The sequence below is a fragment of the Montipora foliosa genome, chromosome 9 (assembly GCF_036669935.1).
Source record: "Montipora foliosa isolate CH-2021 chromosome 9, ASM3666993v2, whole genome shotgun sequence".
NCBI lineage: Eukaryota > Metazoa > Cnidaria > Anthozoa > Scleractinia > Acroporidae > Montipora > Montipora foliosa.
Genome location: NC_090877.1, coordinates 46,258,249 through 46,271,643, shown reverse-complemented (window position 1 = coordinate 46,271,643; position 13,395 = coordinate 46,258,249). Strand labels below are relative to the sequence as shown.

The 13,395-nt window shown below is 40.1% G+C and overlaps 1 protein-coding gene across 1 annotated transcript in view; it reads left to right on the top strand.

Moving 5' to 3' along the window:
* The window catches only part of LOC137969361 (low-density lipoprotein receptor-related protein 6-like), a 28,449-nt gene extending 17,489 nt beyond the window's left edge, over window positions 1-10,960 (top strand). The window contains exons 11-20 of the mRNA XM_068815569.1: window positions 197-325; window positions 748-1,150; window positions 2,022-2,206; window positions 2,653-2,856; window positions 3,711-3,830; window positions 4,097-4,213; window positions 5,071-5,112; window positions 5,539-5,580; window positions 9,875-9,994; window positions 10,114-10,960. Coding sequence (XP_068671670.1) covers window positions 197-325; window positions 748-1,150; window positions 2,022-2,206; window positions 2,653-2,856; window positions 3,711-3,830; window positions 4,097-4,213; window positions 5,071-5,112; window positions 5,539-5,580; window positions 9,875-9,994; window positions 10,114-10,556 — 1,805 coding nt within the window. The 3' untranslated portion in view covers window positions 10,557-10,960. The remainder of the gene's footprint in view (window positions 1-196; window positions 326-747; window positions 1,151-2,021; window positions 2,207-2,652; window positions 2,857-3,710; window positions 3,831-4,096; window positions 4,214-5,070; window positions 5,113-5,538; window positions 5,581-9,874; window positions 9,995-10,113) is intronic.
* The last annotated feature ends 2,435 nt before the right edge of the window (window positions 10,961-13,395 follow it).

The following is a 13,395-nucleotide window of genomic DNA, read 5'->3' as shown; positions in this document are numbered from 1 at the left end:
TTTTCTGGCCAGGGCCTAAAAGAAACTCTCGATAAGAATAGCGTATGTGCGTTTTGGCTTTCAATAAATACTCTTGCGTATTGCAGCAAGGGGCCTGTTTACCATTGTGCTAGGTTCCGATGTGTTCTTTTGCGATGAGTGCTTGATATACCGGTATGTCAGCGTTTTTTTTGTAACACCTCCATTCATGTTTCAGGCTGGAATCCTTGCGCCGCCGACAACAATGGATGTAGCCATCTTTGCTTCGCCAAACCTGATAGCACAAGAGTGTGTTCCTGTCCCACGCACTATCAGTTATTAGATACGGACAACCAAACTTGCGAAGGTAAACTAAACTTTTAAAGGACCTTAAAGACATCCATGCCTATCGTTTTTACAAATTACAGAGGTTATAACTTTCACAAATCGCAGAAGCGGACAAGTATTAGTCAATCAATAGGAGGTACAGGCTGCCAGCAGCAAACGCGCAAAAAATTCGGACGCGAAGACCCCAAGTGGTTTCGTTTTTTCCTCTTATTATTCTTAATTTCCGAAGTTTGTAGGACAGGACAATTTTGTTTGTCTTATCCCGTGGTTCGTTGTGTGTAAGTTCTTTCCTTGGCATTTGATTCACGTGGGCGTGCATCGTTTGTTATTTCGATTACTTCGTTATTCTAAGGTTCGGTATGTCAATCTTCGCTCTACCAGTCTATTACAGGGTTACTGAAACTGTGCCTTACGTATGTTAATTATTGTTCTCTTTTTCAGCTCCAAGTGTCTTTATGTTGTTCAGCACCAAAACCACCATTCGTCGAATCTTGATTGACTCTGTTGACAATCTCGAGGTGGTTTTGCCTGTGCGAGATTTAGAAAATGTGCTTTCTATCGACTATGACATCAACAGCCACTTAGTTTTCTGGATCGATGGCGGAACCACTAAATCAATCAAATGTGCTTATCAAAATGGAACCAATGTCAAGACCCTCAAGATAAACAGCGGCGCATCGCCGTTTGATCTCGCCATCGACCCCTACGGACAGCAGCTCTATTGGACAGACAGTGTCTTAAATAGCATCAACGTTTACAGTTTGAGGCACAAAACTAATATGGGTGCGGTTTTCAAGAAGGATGATGTGTATCCACGTTCCATAGTGCTTTATCCTGAGAAGGGGTAATTTTTGCGCCATGCACGGGTACAATTGTTAAGAAAGCACTAAAATAAAAAGCGGCAGTTTATACCAACAGTTTGAGTATTTTAAAAAGTATCTTGGCCCGTCAGGTTTATGCCAGATGTGGTAGGGCGTTAACGAGCATAATGCAAACGAAAAGGACTGGAGAGAAATTCAGGAAAGCATAGTCGCCGAGCTGTAACATTTATCGCAGTAGATTAATCCTTATGTTTTCTTCGAGGCAACTGCTTGTCATAAGACTGTGAAAATCGTCTTGTTGTATTTTATTTCTCGATTCTTAATTTTCGCTCGTTAACTGTAGTTAACAGGCAAGGAATGGGATGTTGTTTTCGGTTAATAACAATTAGTATAAACACATAGGTGATTATAAAAAACGCGCGCTCCCATTGGCTCGATATCTCGGATTATCAGCCGATAATCACCTCGACGGACAAAATGGCAGCCAGTAGTCGTTTTGCCATTGTAAGTGAAGATGATTTTGCGTTGAAATGTTTTTTTTTTCTCTTTTTTGAAATAATCACCTGTGAATCATCAGTGATTATCGGTGAATATTCACCGAGACGAAGTCGAGGTGAATATTCACCTCTTAAATAGCCGTTTTCCGGGAACGCGAAGTTTAATCTCTGTCTATTTTTAAGTCTGTGCCTGGGTAACTTGGTGGATGGAAGATCTCATTTTTTTGAGAACAACTCCCTAAGAGCGAATTCGATTTGATATGCGTTGATTTGCTGATTTCAATTTATAGTATCCCCAATTAGTGCTCCAGCGCTAGAAGACTGGACACTTAATAAAGGAGTAAAATTTGTATCTTGGTGCCATTACTAAATGTAATACCTACATTACACATTGCAGGGCTATGTATTTCACGGATGAGAATCTCCAAAAGAAATCGATTATGCAAGCAACGATGGGAGGTGGGTCTGAAATGGTGCTTTTCTGGGCCGAATCCCCTGGCGATCTGGCTGTGGATAAACAAGAACAAAGACTGTTTTGGACAGACACTGGAGTGAAGAAAATTGAGTTTGGTGATCTTACTGGTATGTTTAACGATTGTCATTGAAGTCCTGTTTAAAACTATTCTTAAAACGAAAGTTAGACAATAGAGAAAGAAGTTGGTATGCGAATGTTACAAAAGATATTTGTCGACATGGAAGTCGGTTTTTATAAACGTCAGCCATTTTCATGACGCCATATCATATGAACTCATCAGAGAGCGACAGGATGGCTAATGGCGCCTCAAGCGGAGTGCAACTTTATCTTCTTGAGTTCTTTCGTCCCAATTGTCAATACCGACGTCTCCGAAATGCGCCTTCGTTTGAGCTATATCTTTAAAAAACCCTAACCGAAATTCACACTTACTGAGGCCGTATTGTTCTGCCGCCACGTCTTGGGAATAATTATCTTGCAGGTTTGAGTGGGGAGGGTGGGTTATCAACACTAACTTAAATGACACATAACACGGAGTTTATCTCTTGTTGTTAAGGATTGACCCGCAAGACACTGGTGAAAAAGAATGTTAGAAGACCTGTAGGCCTCGTGGTATACGGAAGCTATGTGTACTGGATTGATGAGGAGCCTGGCAACGTCATGAAAATCAAGAAAAGTGATCGATCGGGCCGAACCCTCGTACGGGCCGCAGTGAACAACTTGTCTGACATCGTCATTGTTGACACATTGAAGACTACAGGTAGGACAGTGCTCCAGCGCTAGAATGACTAGACACTGAAATGAAGTTCCTTTCCTTTCTTTGTATATGATAATGCAGGGATTCTATTTATTCATTTTCTCAATTGCTGCTTTTTTAGTTACGTGGCCTGAAGCTATGCTTCTTTGGTTGTTAAAGAAGAGCTCATTTTCCAAACAGCTGGTTTTGGACTTTCATTATACAATGTAACCTTTTATCTTTGTTTAAGGGCATAATAATTACCACTGTGACCCCATGTGAACGTTGAGCTTCTCAAAAGAGAGAGAAGAGTGAGAATAAACCGAATCTCTCGTTTCCCGTTTGCCGTTTGGCGAAGAACGCGATGCAAAATCTCACAAATAAGTGGCTTTTGCGTTATGTCGTGCCGCCATGTCGGTATGCGGAAGCAAAATGTCGCACATCAGCTTTTTTTGTTCGTCCACCAGCAATTGTATATCACATAATTGTCAACTTGATCCGAAAGAATCGGTTGCAACCCATCTATAGACACCGTATATGTCAAGAACTCACAAAGGCGAATATTTGAAAAATTACGTCTCCAAACATTGGTCAGGACAATCCCTTGCCCTGTTTCTTTATATTTCAATTCTTAGATTTTTGCCGATCTATCGTTTTGCAAGTTATTACAACTTTTTTCTTGGAGACTCGATCACTGTACGGACACTAAAGTTCTTTATACTTTCCTTCTCGACATGCGGCAGTATGCACGTAAGGGAGAGTATGGCGGCCTTAGCCTTCCCAAGGTCTATTGTCCGTGAAGGGGGGAGGGTGGGGGGGATGTGAAGTGTGAAAGGAATGTACAAGCATGTAACAATGTTTTGTTACTTGATTCGCAGATCGCCATCCATGTAACAAGAATAACTGCACACATGTTTGTTTGGTTGGAATTGGAGGCGAGGCACAGTGTTCTTGTCCCCTCGACATGATTTTGAGTGACGACAACATGACTTGTGGAGGTAGATGACACTCATCTTATTTGATGCTTTTGCATATACGGAAATAGGCAATGATGAAATAGGCAATTGCAGTAGGTCTGACTCTTTGCATTTTATGTCATTGCTTACCTTGGATGTGTCAAGGTGACATTAGAATGTTCGCACACCTGGCATTTGCAGATGAGTTATAAGCCTCGAGAAGAATGGTAAAGGGATAATTACACGGTGTAGGCACGGCGTACCACATGGTTTGGCAGACGTCTCATTTGTCGTTTTTCTTTTGCCAGCGAAATGCGAAGAAGGAGAGCACAGTTGTGATAATGGCCAATGCGTAAATACGAAGAAGCTGTGTGACTTGGAACTTGACTGTGACGATGGATGGGACGAGAGAGAAGAGATTTGTGGTAATCTCTCCTTTACATGTGATTTGTGGAAGCTCTAATCTTTGTCATACGTGTTATACAGTTACTGTCACCAAAGTCCGAAATTAACTTTTTTATGTAGACGCCAACTGGCCACTAGGGTAAAAATTTTCAGTCGCCAGATGGCAAATTGTGGTCGCCAAAACAATTCGCCTGAAAATGCACGTTTTGAACTCTTTTATGGATACCAGGAAGAAACGACCGCGCGTTCTTGTGTGTGTGTCAAGCATTATTTTTAAAAGTAAAGTAAAGTAAAGCAACCATATTTAACGTCGATAACTCGTAACAGTAATTCAGCTGACAAAGCTGAGGTCGACGGTGCGCTCATTTTACTCCTCCCTCTCCATCAGTGCTCCTTTTTCGGGTATTTAAAGCTACTTAGGCTACACTGAAAGAAAAGAAGTCGAAACAAGGATGCGAGATCCGGGAATTGAACTCAAGACCTCTTGCACCAAGGCCGCGCACTACTCGACTGTGACATCCTTGCTCCTTCCAAGAGGAGCTTTCAAAAGCTTTCAAAATGTTCGCTTTCAAAAGCGAACATTTTGATGAGACTGTATCCGACCTTGAACATGCAAACCCTGAAGCTCAAATTCCAGCCATTGGCTTTAATTCTTGCTGCTGTCAATCACTGTCGCGGAACAGGTTCATTGGTCGTATTCACAGTTGTGATTGGGTTATTCGATCCTCTTCGTTAGCTTCTGTTTTTAAAGCTCCGCTAACTGTCGGGACAAATGTGATTGACGGACGTACGAGTGAAGCTGTTGAATGGACTCTTTGAACTTCAAAGTCCGCTTGTTTAGAAAACACCTAATAATACGATTGTTTTTCCTATTAAGGTGGAGTTTCAACATCATCTTATGTATCGACAAGTTTGTCAGGTAAGTTCTAACAAATTCACACATGAACGTTGTTCATCAGCTACAGGGCCTAAATTGAATACTTAATCTAACCCTTGTCTTGTAAACAGTCCGTCTGATGATTTGTCATTTAAGAAAAAGATGCGTTTTTCTTAACATTAGAATTTTCTTCCCATCTTGAATGCAGACTCTGAAGCTCAAAATCCAGTCTATTATTTTGTTTTCCGCTGCCGTTATTCACTGTCGCGGAACGGGTCAATTGGTCTTTCTCACGTTGTGTTTGGATTATTTCGATCCTCTTTGTTAGCTTCTGTTTTTAAAGCTCCACTAACTGTCGGGACAAATGTGATTGACGGAAGTACGACTGAAGCCGTTGATTGGACTCTTTGAACTTCAAAGTCCTCATCTTTAGGAAACACCTAATAATACGATCTTTTTCCTATATAGGTGGAGTTTCAACATCATCTTATGTATCGACAAGTCTCTCAGGTAAGTTGCAACAAATTCTCACATAACGTTATTCATCATCTATAGGGCCTAAATTGAATATTTAATCTAACCCCTGTCTTGTACGACTGAAGCTGTTGATTGGACTCTTTGATCTTCAAAGTCCGCATGTTTAGGAAACACCAAAGAATACGAATTTTTTCCTACAAAGGAGGAGTTTCAAATTCACACATAAACGTTATTCATCTTATTCCAAAATGGCTTCCATTTTAGTATTCTTTTGTTTGATTGCAAACTGGCCCTTTTGGCCTCGTTCCAGGTTATATACTCTTTTGAATTTTTACGCTTGCAAGTGAGGCCAAAAGGGCCAATTTGCAAAGAGACAAAAGAATTCTAAAATGGTGGAAACAATAAAAGCAAGGTGACACACCCTCACACCAACGCGGTGTGGCCAATACATCACGCATGCGCACAACCACTTCACCCGATCAATTAGCAGCCATGGACAGCTGTTTCGGCCTTTTGGGTCTCATCGGCATGGCGTAGCTAACATTATAGGCGGGTGTGTTTAGCACCCCTTTAATTTTGTTATTGTACGTTTTGGCTGCACAAATAAATTGCAAATCGAAAGTGACATCGCCGGAATTCAGCGGGCGCCGTGATTAAGTTACCGCGGCATGTTTACTTGCCAAACAGTGAAGCATCTGTGTCAAGTGATGGCAAGATACCGGGTTTTAGTAAGTTTCTTTTTCTGTCAAGTGTTATAAAGTTTGACAATAAATGAGCGAATTCAAAACAAAGATCACAATCGCCCACCATTGTTTCTGCAAAGTCAAAAATTTACTCTCGAAGACGAGGTTATTTATCACCAGGGAATTCCATCATTTTGGAAATAGCAGCTACTTTATTATTCAACGGCGTCACAATTTTTTCCTGATTTTGGGGCTCATTTTGTTGAAACTCAAGCACGTTTCAAACAGACCTGTTTATTTTCATGAAATCTTTCCTGCTTACAGAGCAATACTAAAAATATCCTCCCGTATCACGTTTCAACGTTAAGCTCGAAAATTCAATACACAACATGATATTATAATTCACAAAGGCAGAAAAAATCACAGAATCCTTTTCCAGCGAAACATTTTATTGAAACAAACAACATAAGATGCACTAAAACGCCATTCGCGTTGCAATGACTTTCCATTGCTGGTTAACGAGAATAACAAACTCACGAGGCAGAATAGGTGCGGTTACACTAGACCTCTTGCCCATGGGGAACCTTGGGGTTACGGCTTGGGTTGGGTTTACCCTGGGTTATGATCGACTCCCCATTTGCGGTTACACACTTGTAAATTAACCAAGAGGAAGGTAAGCGTTGGCCTGTTTTGGTGGGAAACTTACCTTTAAGATAAGACAAGATGAGATTTATTAGTTTTTTCACTAAATGGTTTTTGAAAAACTAATTACAATACAAAATACATTAAAATTAAGGATCTAAAAAAAAAAGTAAACATCGAAGATCTACATCTGAACGACAAACTTTTCTTTGGCTTATTTTCGGTAACTGTAACGATCGGTGCTTCTCTTAAACTGTCCACCTCAATTAAGTTCAGCGATTCATCGCTTCATTTTTAGAAGGCAACAAAGACGTCGACTTCAGTTACGCTTTCTCTAGTCCTTGCAACTCTCCAATTTATAATTTAGACGTCGATTTGCTGCTGGCCAGAAAAGGCGTGCTTGGGTATTTCCACGTCCGCAGTTGTTTACACAGTTCATCACAGCATGTATTTTCCTCGCGTTCGGCAATCTTGTGATTGGTTGAGCCGCTTTGGGGTTTTGTTAACCATAAGACTTACATCTGGAACTGTCATGGGCAATTCTTTTGTTCTTTTTGACGTATCCATGGAAGTTTCACACAGGAAATTTTCCTTTGGGCAGATCGGTTACAAATAAAAAATTGCTCCCCCGTGGGAAAAAGCCACTTACCCAAGGGCAAAATGGCTAATGTAACCGCAGCTATTGTATATTTATATTTAATTAAGTTAGCACAACAGAAAAACGCTAACCTCATTTTGACACGAAAATGCTTTACTATTGCCATAAAAACTATCCAGTTAAGCTCGCATGTTATAAAACATGATGAATTCAGAAAGACCACCTTTTCCAGCGAACAATTTTTTGAAACAAACAACATATTTGCTCTTAGAGGCGAAAACCTCTTCTTATTTCATTGCGTGCGAGAAGACAGGAAACTCAATCGTGTCAAATTACCATGTACTTCAGGTTCAAACCCTTTCCTGAAGAACATTTTCCTTGAATAACAAGAAAATGCTTTACTATTGCCATAAAAACTATCCAGCACACATATCATAAAACATGATGAATTCATATAAAAGGCCACCTTTTCCAGCGAACAATTTTTTGACACAAACAACATATTTGCTATTAGAGGCAAAAACCCCTTCCTATTTCATTACGTGCGTGAAGAGAAAAAACTCAATCGTGTCAAATATGCGCAATATTACAACAAACTAAAATTTCAGGATCAAACCGTTTCCATGAAGAACCTTTTCCTTGAATAATAAAGCACAAAATGAACGACAAGCTTTCTTTCAAATAATTCTTGGCTGTCACATTTCCAATTTTTTTTTTACCTGAAGACTGTGCAGAGTTGATCACAGATCCACTTAAGGTGTTCGATTCGTTCTCTGTCTTTGTTGAACCCATACGTTACCAGAGAGTTTTCCATTTGGTTTCAGTGTTCTACATAACAGCACACTTGGTAAATATTATTTTAGAAATGCAGCTCACTTTGATTTCTGCTCGACGGGCGACAGATTGTTGTCGAAGTCCACTACTCGTCGCTTTTGAGATTCCAGGTGTTGGTTTTCACCGCCTGCCTAGTTTATCCAACTGACTTTCCATTATTGAGCTCCATAAGGGTATATTTTGTTTAAGGATCCACGAAAACGCCATTCGCGTTACATGACTTTCGACGCCATTGCAGGCTACAATAGGTTAATGATTCTACTGTCTCCACCAGAGAAATCTGGTACGCAGTTCCACTACCCTCTCGATCCTTAGAAAATACGCGCAAAAGTCGAGCAGAAGGCTCTATGCACAAAGATACCACTTACCTGGGGAGTGACAGGCAAGACTTTTACCGACACGGAAGAAAAAAAGAAAAATAACACCGAACAAATGCCATCCACTTTTAGCCTGGGATTGCCATAGGGCAACCCAGTAATAATCACAGGAAACCCTTGGACGGGATTTTGAACCCATAACCTTTCAGATGCCGGTTAGTGCTCGGCTACCATCTGAGAACGTGATGTCGTTTAGCATTTTACCGTCTTTTTCATCTAAGCGTGGACGCATGACGGGAAAACATGTTCTTTGAAGTTTGAGTTTGGCATCCGTTAAGTAAACAGTTGAGACTTTTGCGCACGATAGTTTAAGAGTATTTGAAGCACACTTTATCAGATTAGGGTCAATTACCGAGGAAAAGTCTTCGATGTCCAGTCTTGCCGTCATTCTAGGAAAACTTGCATGAACATCTCTCAAACTTCGAATGATTGAAGACAAAACTTGTCACGTTTGCAGCCAAAACGTGTCACGTTTGCAACCACTTGGAGCATGTTTTCCAGTCACGTGTCCACGCTTAGATGAAAGCGACGGTAAATAATCCCATTTAAAAACGAGAAAATGATTTTTTTTAATTCCGCTATCTTGATCTGACTGACTTACAGACCCACAGCAGCCTTCAAGTTGTATGAATACAAGCTTTCCCAAATATTTTCCGGCGTTGTAAAGTTTAGTCTGGTGTGTGCTATGGCTGTGAAACCGACCATTAGGAATCAAGTTAAAAATTAAGTTAAAATCCACGATGTTGTTCAAGTAAGCGAAAATATATACATACAATTTTCGCCGATTTGAGACTAGCTTTAAAGTAAAGGTCATTGTCAGAGGGCACTCTGGCAATGACTATAGCAGTGGGTCTGATTCTCTCGAGTCATTTGGCAAAAAAAAAAAAAAAATGACGAAGGAAAGTATATCACAAAGTATTAGTCATAGTTGTATTTTCAGCCTTTTGGCGAAACTGAACCGATGAAAATAAACACGATCCAAATAGAGGCATCGTAAACCTGAGCCAGCTATTTATCTTCAACGAGTGCGATAATCTAATTGCACAAAACAAGTCACTGAAATACAGGGAATAATCATGCAGCGAACCCAGAATCCAAATTCCCTCGCTTACCTCATGAACCCTTTTAGTTTGTTAACGACTAAGCCTTGTTTCAGGCCATTAGCAATCACGTTTTTGATCTCTTATCCACAGCTACTACAGCAATTGCAGTGGCAGTTGCTTGCTTGTGTTTGCTCTTTTTGGTAGCAGTTGTTTGCCGGTGGCGCCTTAAGCAACGAGAAAAGGAAACAAGTTCTGCTCCTTTAGAGCCAGGTAAGTTTTATTCATCGCATCTTAGGCACAGACGATCACTTCAGCTGCGATAAATCCTTTCTTTCCTCAACTCAATCATTACAAACAAGGGTTTCTACATTACCGACTTCTTTTTGCAGATTTCAAATTTGATGCGTTTATCATCTACAGCACCGTGGACCAAAAATGGGTCACAAAGAAACTGTTGCCAACTTTGGAAAGCAAGCATAAAATTAAATGTTGCATTCACTACCGAGATTTTGTACCGGGGGTACCTTTTACCCAAAACATGGCAGACAGTGTCTACAACAGTAAAAAGACTGTAGCTGTTGTGTCGAAGAGCTTTTTAACCAGCAACTTTTGCAGTCATGAACTGAGCATCGCCCTTCATCGCCTGGCCGAAAGAGGAGATGATAGCGTGGTTGTTGTCAAGCTTGATGACGTCAAAAACAGTCAACTTCCCAAAGAACTGCGATTTAGGAGCTATATTGACTTCACAAAATCGACTGATAAGAAAACTTGGGAATACAAGCTGGTAAACTGCTTAAAGTCTGGAACCTCGTCCTCCCAGCCTCTGTTATAAGCTTTTAGGGGTTTGTTAGAAAAATCGAAAGTGTCATGACTATATACTAACATCCTGAAAAGTGCATTGTTATGTAAATACTGTTGAAGGAAATCTTTTGGGGGAAGAAAGACTCTTCAACACTCCTGCTGTTTCACTTCTTTATTTGGTGTTCTCGGGTCGATCTTACAGCTCTCGCTCAACTAGTCCTGCTTAACTCTCCCTATTTGTTAGGTATAAAGCTCTTTTTATATGTTCTTAGTCTGACTAAACAATCAAGTGCCAATCACACGTCAAAATGACGCCTGCGAGACGCACTACGCCTGCGCGTCAGCACATTAACATATTTTTTCCACAACAAAGAAAATCGTTTGTCTCAACGGAATCTTACAGGTTTGTTAACACAGATTAGCACGAACAGAGTATGACAAGTTACAAAAATTACAAGAAACGAGCGCCGCCTTTTCCATAAATTTCTCTGGCACACGTGTTCCAGACAGAACAGGACAATAACTACAATTACAGGTGTTATTTTCAATTACTTAGGAACATTAGAATATAGATTAAAAACACTTATTGAAAACCCAAAAGAGACCGCTGTTGTCATGAATGCGATCTGGAACCGCGAGAACAAGTCAAAAGACCCAGAGATGAACTGAAAATAAGTTGCTTCCAAAAATATAGTAAAAGAGCTCGTTTGGGTAAAAACGCCACTGAGTGAAACACAAATAACCGTGGAGATACCAAAAACCAATTAAAACATTCCTAATGAAAAACTTAGTTGGCCCGGCGTACCAACACCTTTCTCGACACCTGTTCCAAACCAAATTCATGACCAACTATACTAAAGAGCAATCCGCCTTAGGAGCTAATTTCTCACAAGAGTTGATTACCAATGTTGCTTGGAAACGACCAGGAAAAGTGAAACCAAAACCGTTTTTAATATCCCTTAATCCAGCATGAAACACTAACCCATTCAAGATAGCTTAACATTAAGACTAGGTTTACACTAGAGGAAATTGTTCCGGATTCGTTAATGTTTCCGGATTCATCAAATTTGGAGTATTCGGATTCGTAAGCGTTTACACTGAAAGGATATTCGGATTCCTGACCGTTTACAGACAACGACAACTCCAACTTCTTCACAAAGTTTCATGAAGGTAGGGTGGGACATTCTGAAATCTTCTTTCCATTCGCTGGCTACCATGACATTATTCATCATATTGTCCCACCAGGCACTTGTTCGACCTGGCCTAACCCAAAACCGTCTCGGTCTTCGATCCTGCCATCGATGTCGTTGGCGAAGAAGTGTGGCTGACGTTAAACTTTCTTGCGATAATAATTTGCGTTTCCTCAGAAATATTGCGGTACACATAATAAAATATATCGCCTGAACCTGCAACAAGATTAGGCAACCGGAGACCGTAAGCAATGTTAGCACCAGATCCTCCATTTTGGTTTCACCGCAAACCAAGAGAATATCTTACCTTCATGGTCTCTTGCCGCAAACTCAAAAGATCCCAGGCGGAAAAATATCCGGATTCGAGATCAAAGTCGTTTACACGACAAAACTTTCCTGATTCAAAAGTTTTCGGATTCAAAGTTCCCACTTTAGATTCCGGATTCAAAATCTCCGGAGACACGACAAAACCGGGAAGGTTTTATGTCGGATTCGTCCACTTTTATGTAAACGGCAAAACTAATCCTGTACTAAAACTTTCCGGAATCATCACGAATCCGGAACAATTTCCTCTCGTGTAAACCTAGTCTACCGCAACTTATGAGGCGAAGCAATTTGCTTAAATGATTTTATCTACGATCGTAGTTATCCAGGAAGGTCAACCAATTTAATGAAATAACCGTAGCTAAAATTTTTATCGTTTAACAATACAAAGCTTGATATTTTACGACAAATGCGGGATAATATGACCACGTAAATAGTTTCTTCTTAGCCTGAAACGATAAAAATTGTATAGGCTTGAAAAGACAATTTCGACGGCAAACGCGCGAGGGACGTTAGTCATTTCACTTCGCCTCAGCAATTAATGCATCAACTTTATCATGGCTGTGGAATTCAGCGAAAAGTTCTATGGACTTTTATTGACTATGGCAAGTCAAGATTGTGAAATTTGAAAGAAACTGCATCAAGTCTTAGCGGGAGCTCCGATAACCAGGATCCCACAGCTCCAGTGCTAGGACTATATAACGGCATTCTCACACTGATATCAAGCCATTTTTAGATGAGTTCTTAAATAAGATTTGGCTTGCACAAGAGACCATTCTCATGGGTAGTAATTTCTCATGCAACCGAGACTTGTGATAAGGTGAACAGAACTGGTTTCGCGGAAAAAAATAACGTGAAGCTCATTCTGTAAAAACAAACAAGTTGTAGGCTCCCGGTCCTAGCAGTTATTGAAACTACAGCAAGTAATTTGATAAAATGGCTTAGGTGCACCACCTGAAGCAAAGGAAGAAATACAAACCAAGTAATAATAAGCAGAGGGATCAACACTGATTAAAACTGGAATAAATGGCATCTAAAAAACTGTAGAATTAAAGGAATTGAAGGGAGCCACATTTGAATTTTGTTAAAGAGCATAAGAGAAAAACTGTTTTGGTTTGTAAAATGAAATTAATCCAATAATTACGGATGTGCACGTGACTACTTTTCAGAACGAGTATTATCAGTCTGAAACAATTATATATCTTGACGAATGTAATAAAGTAGATATCCTTTTTAAAAATGTAATCGTTAATATTATAACAGTTTAAAGAATATGGAAGTGGGTGGTTATTTGAAAAGGTTATGATTCTTCATAGATATACTTGCTGCTGCTACGAGTGGTATTTACCGATGTTT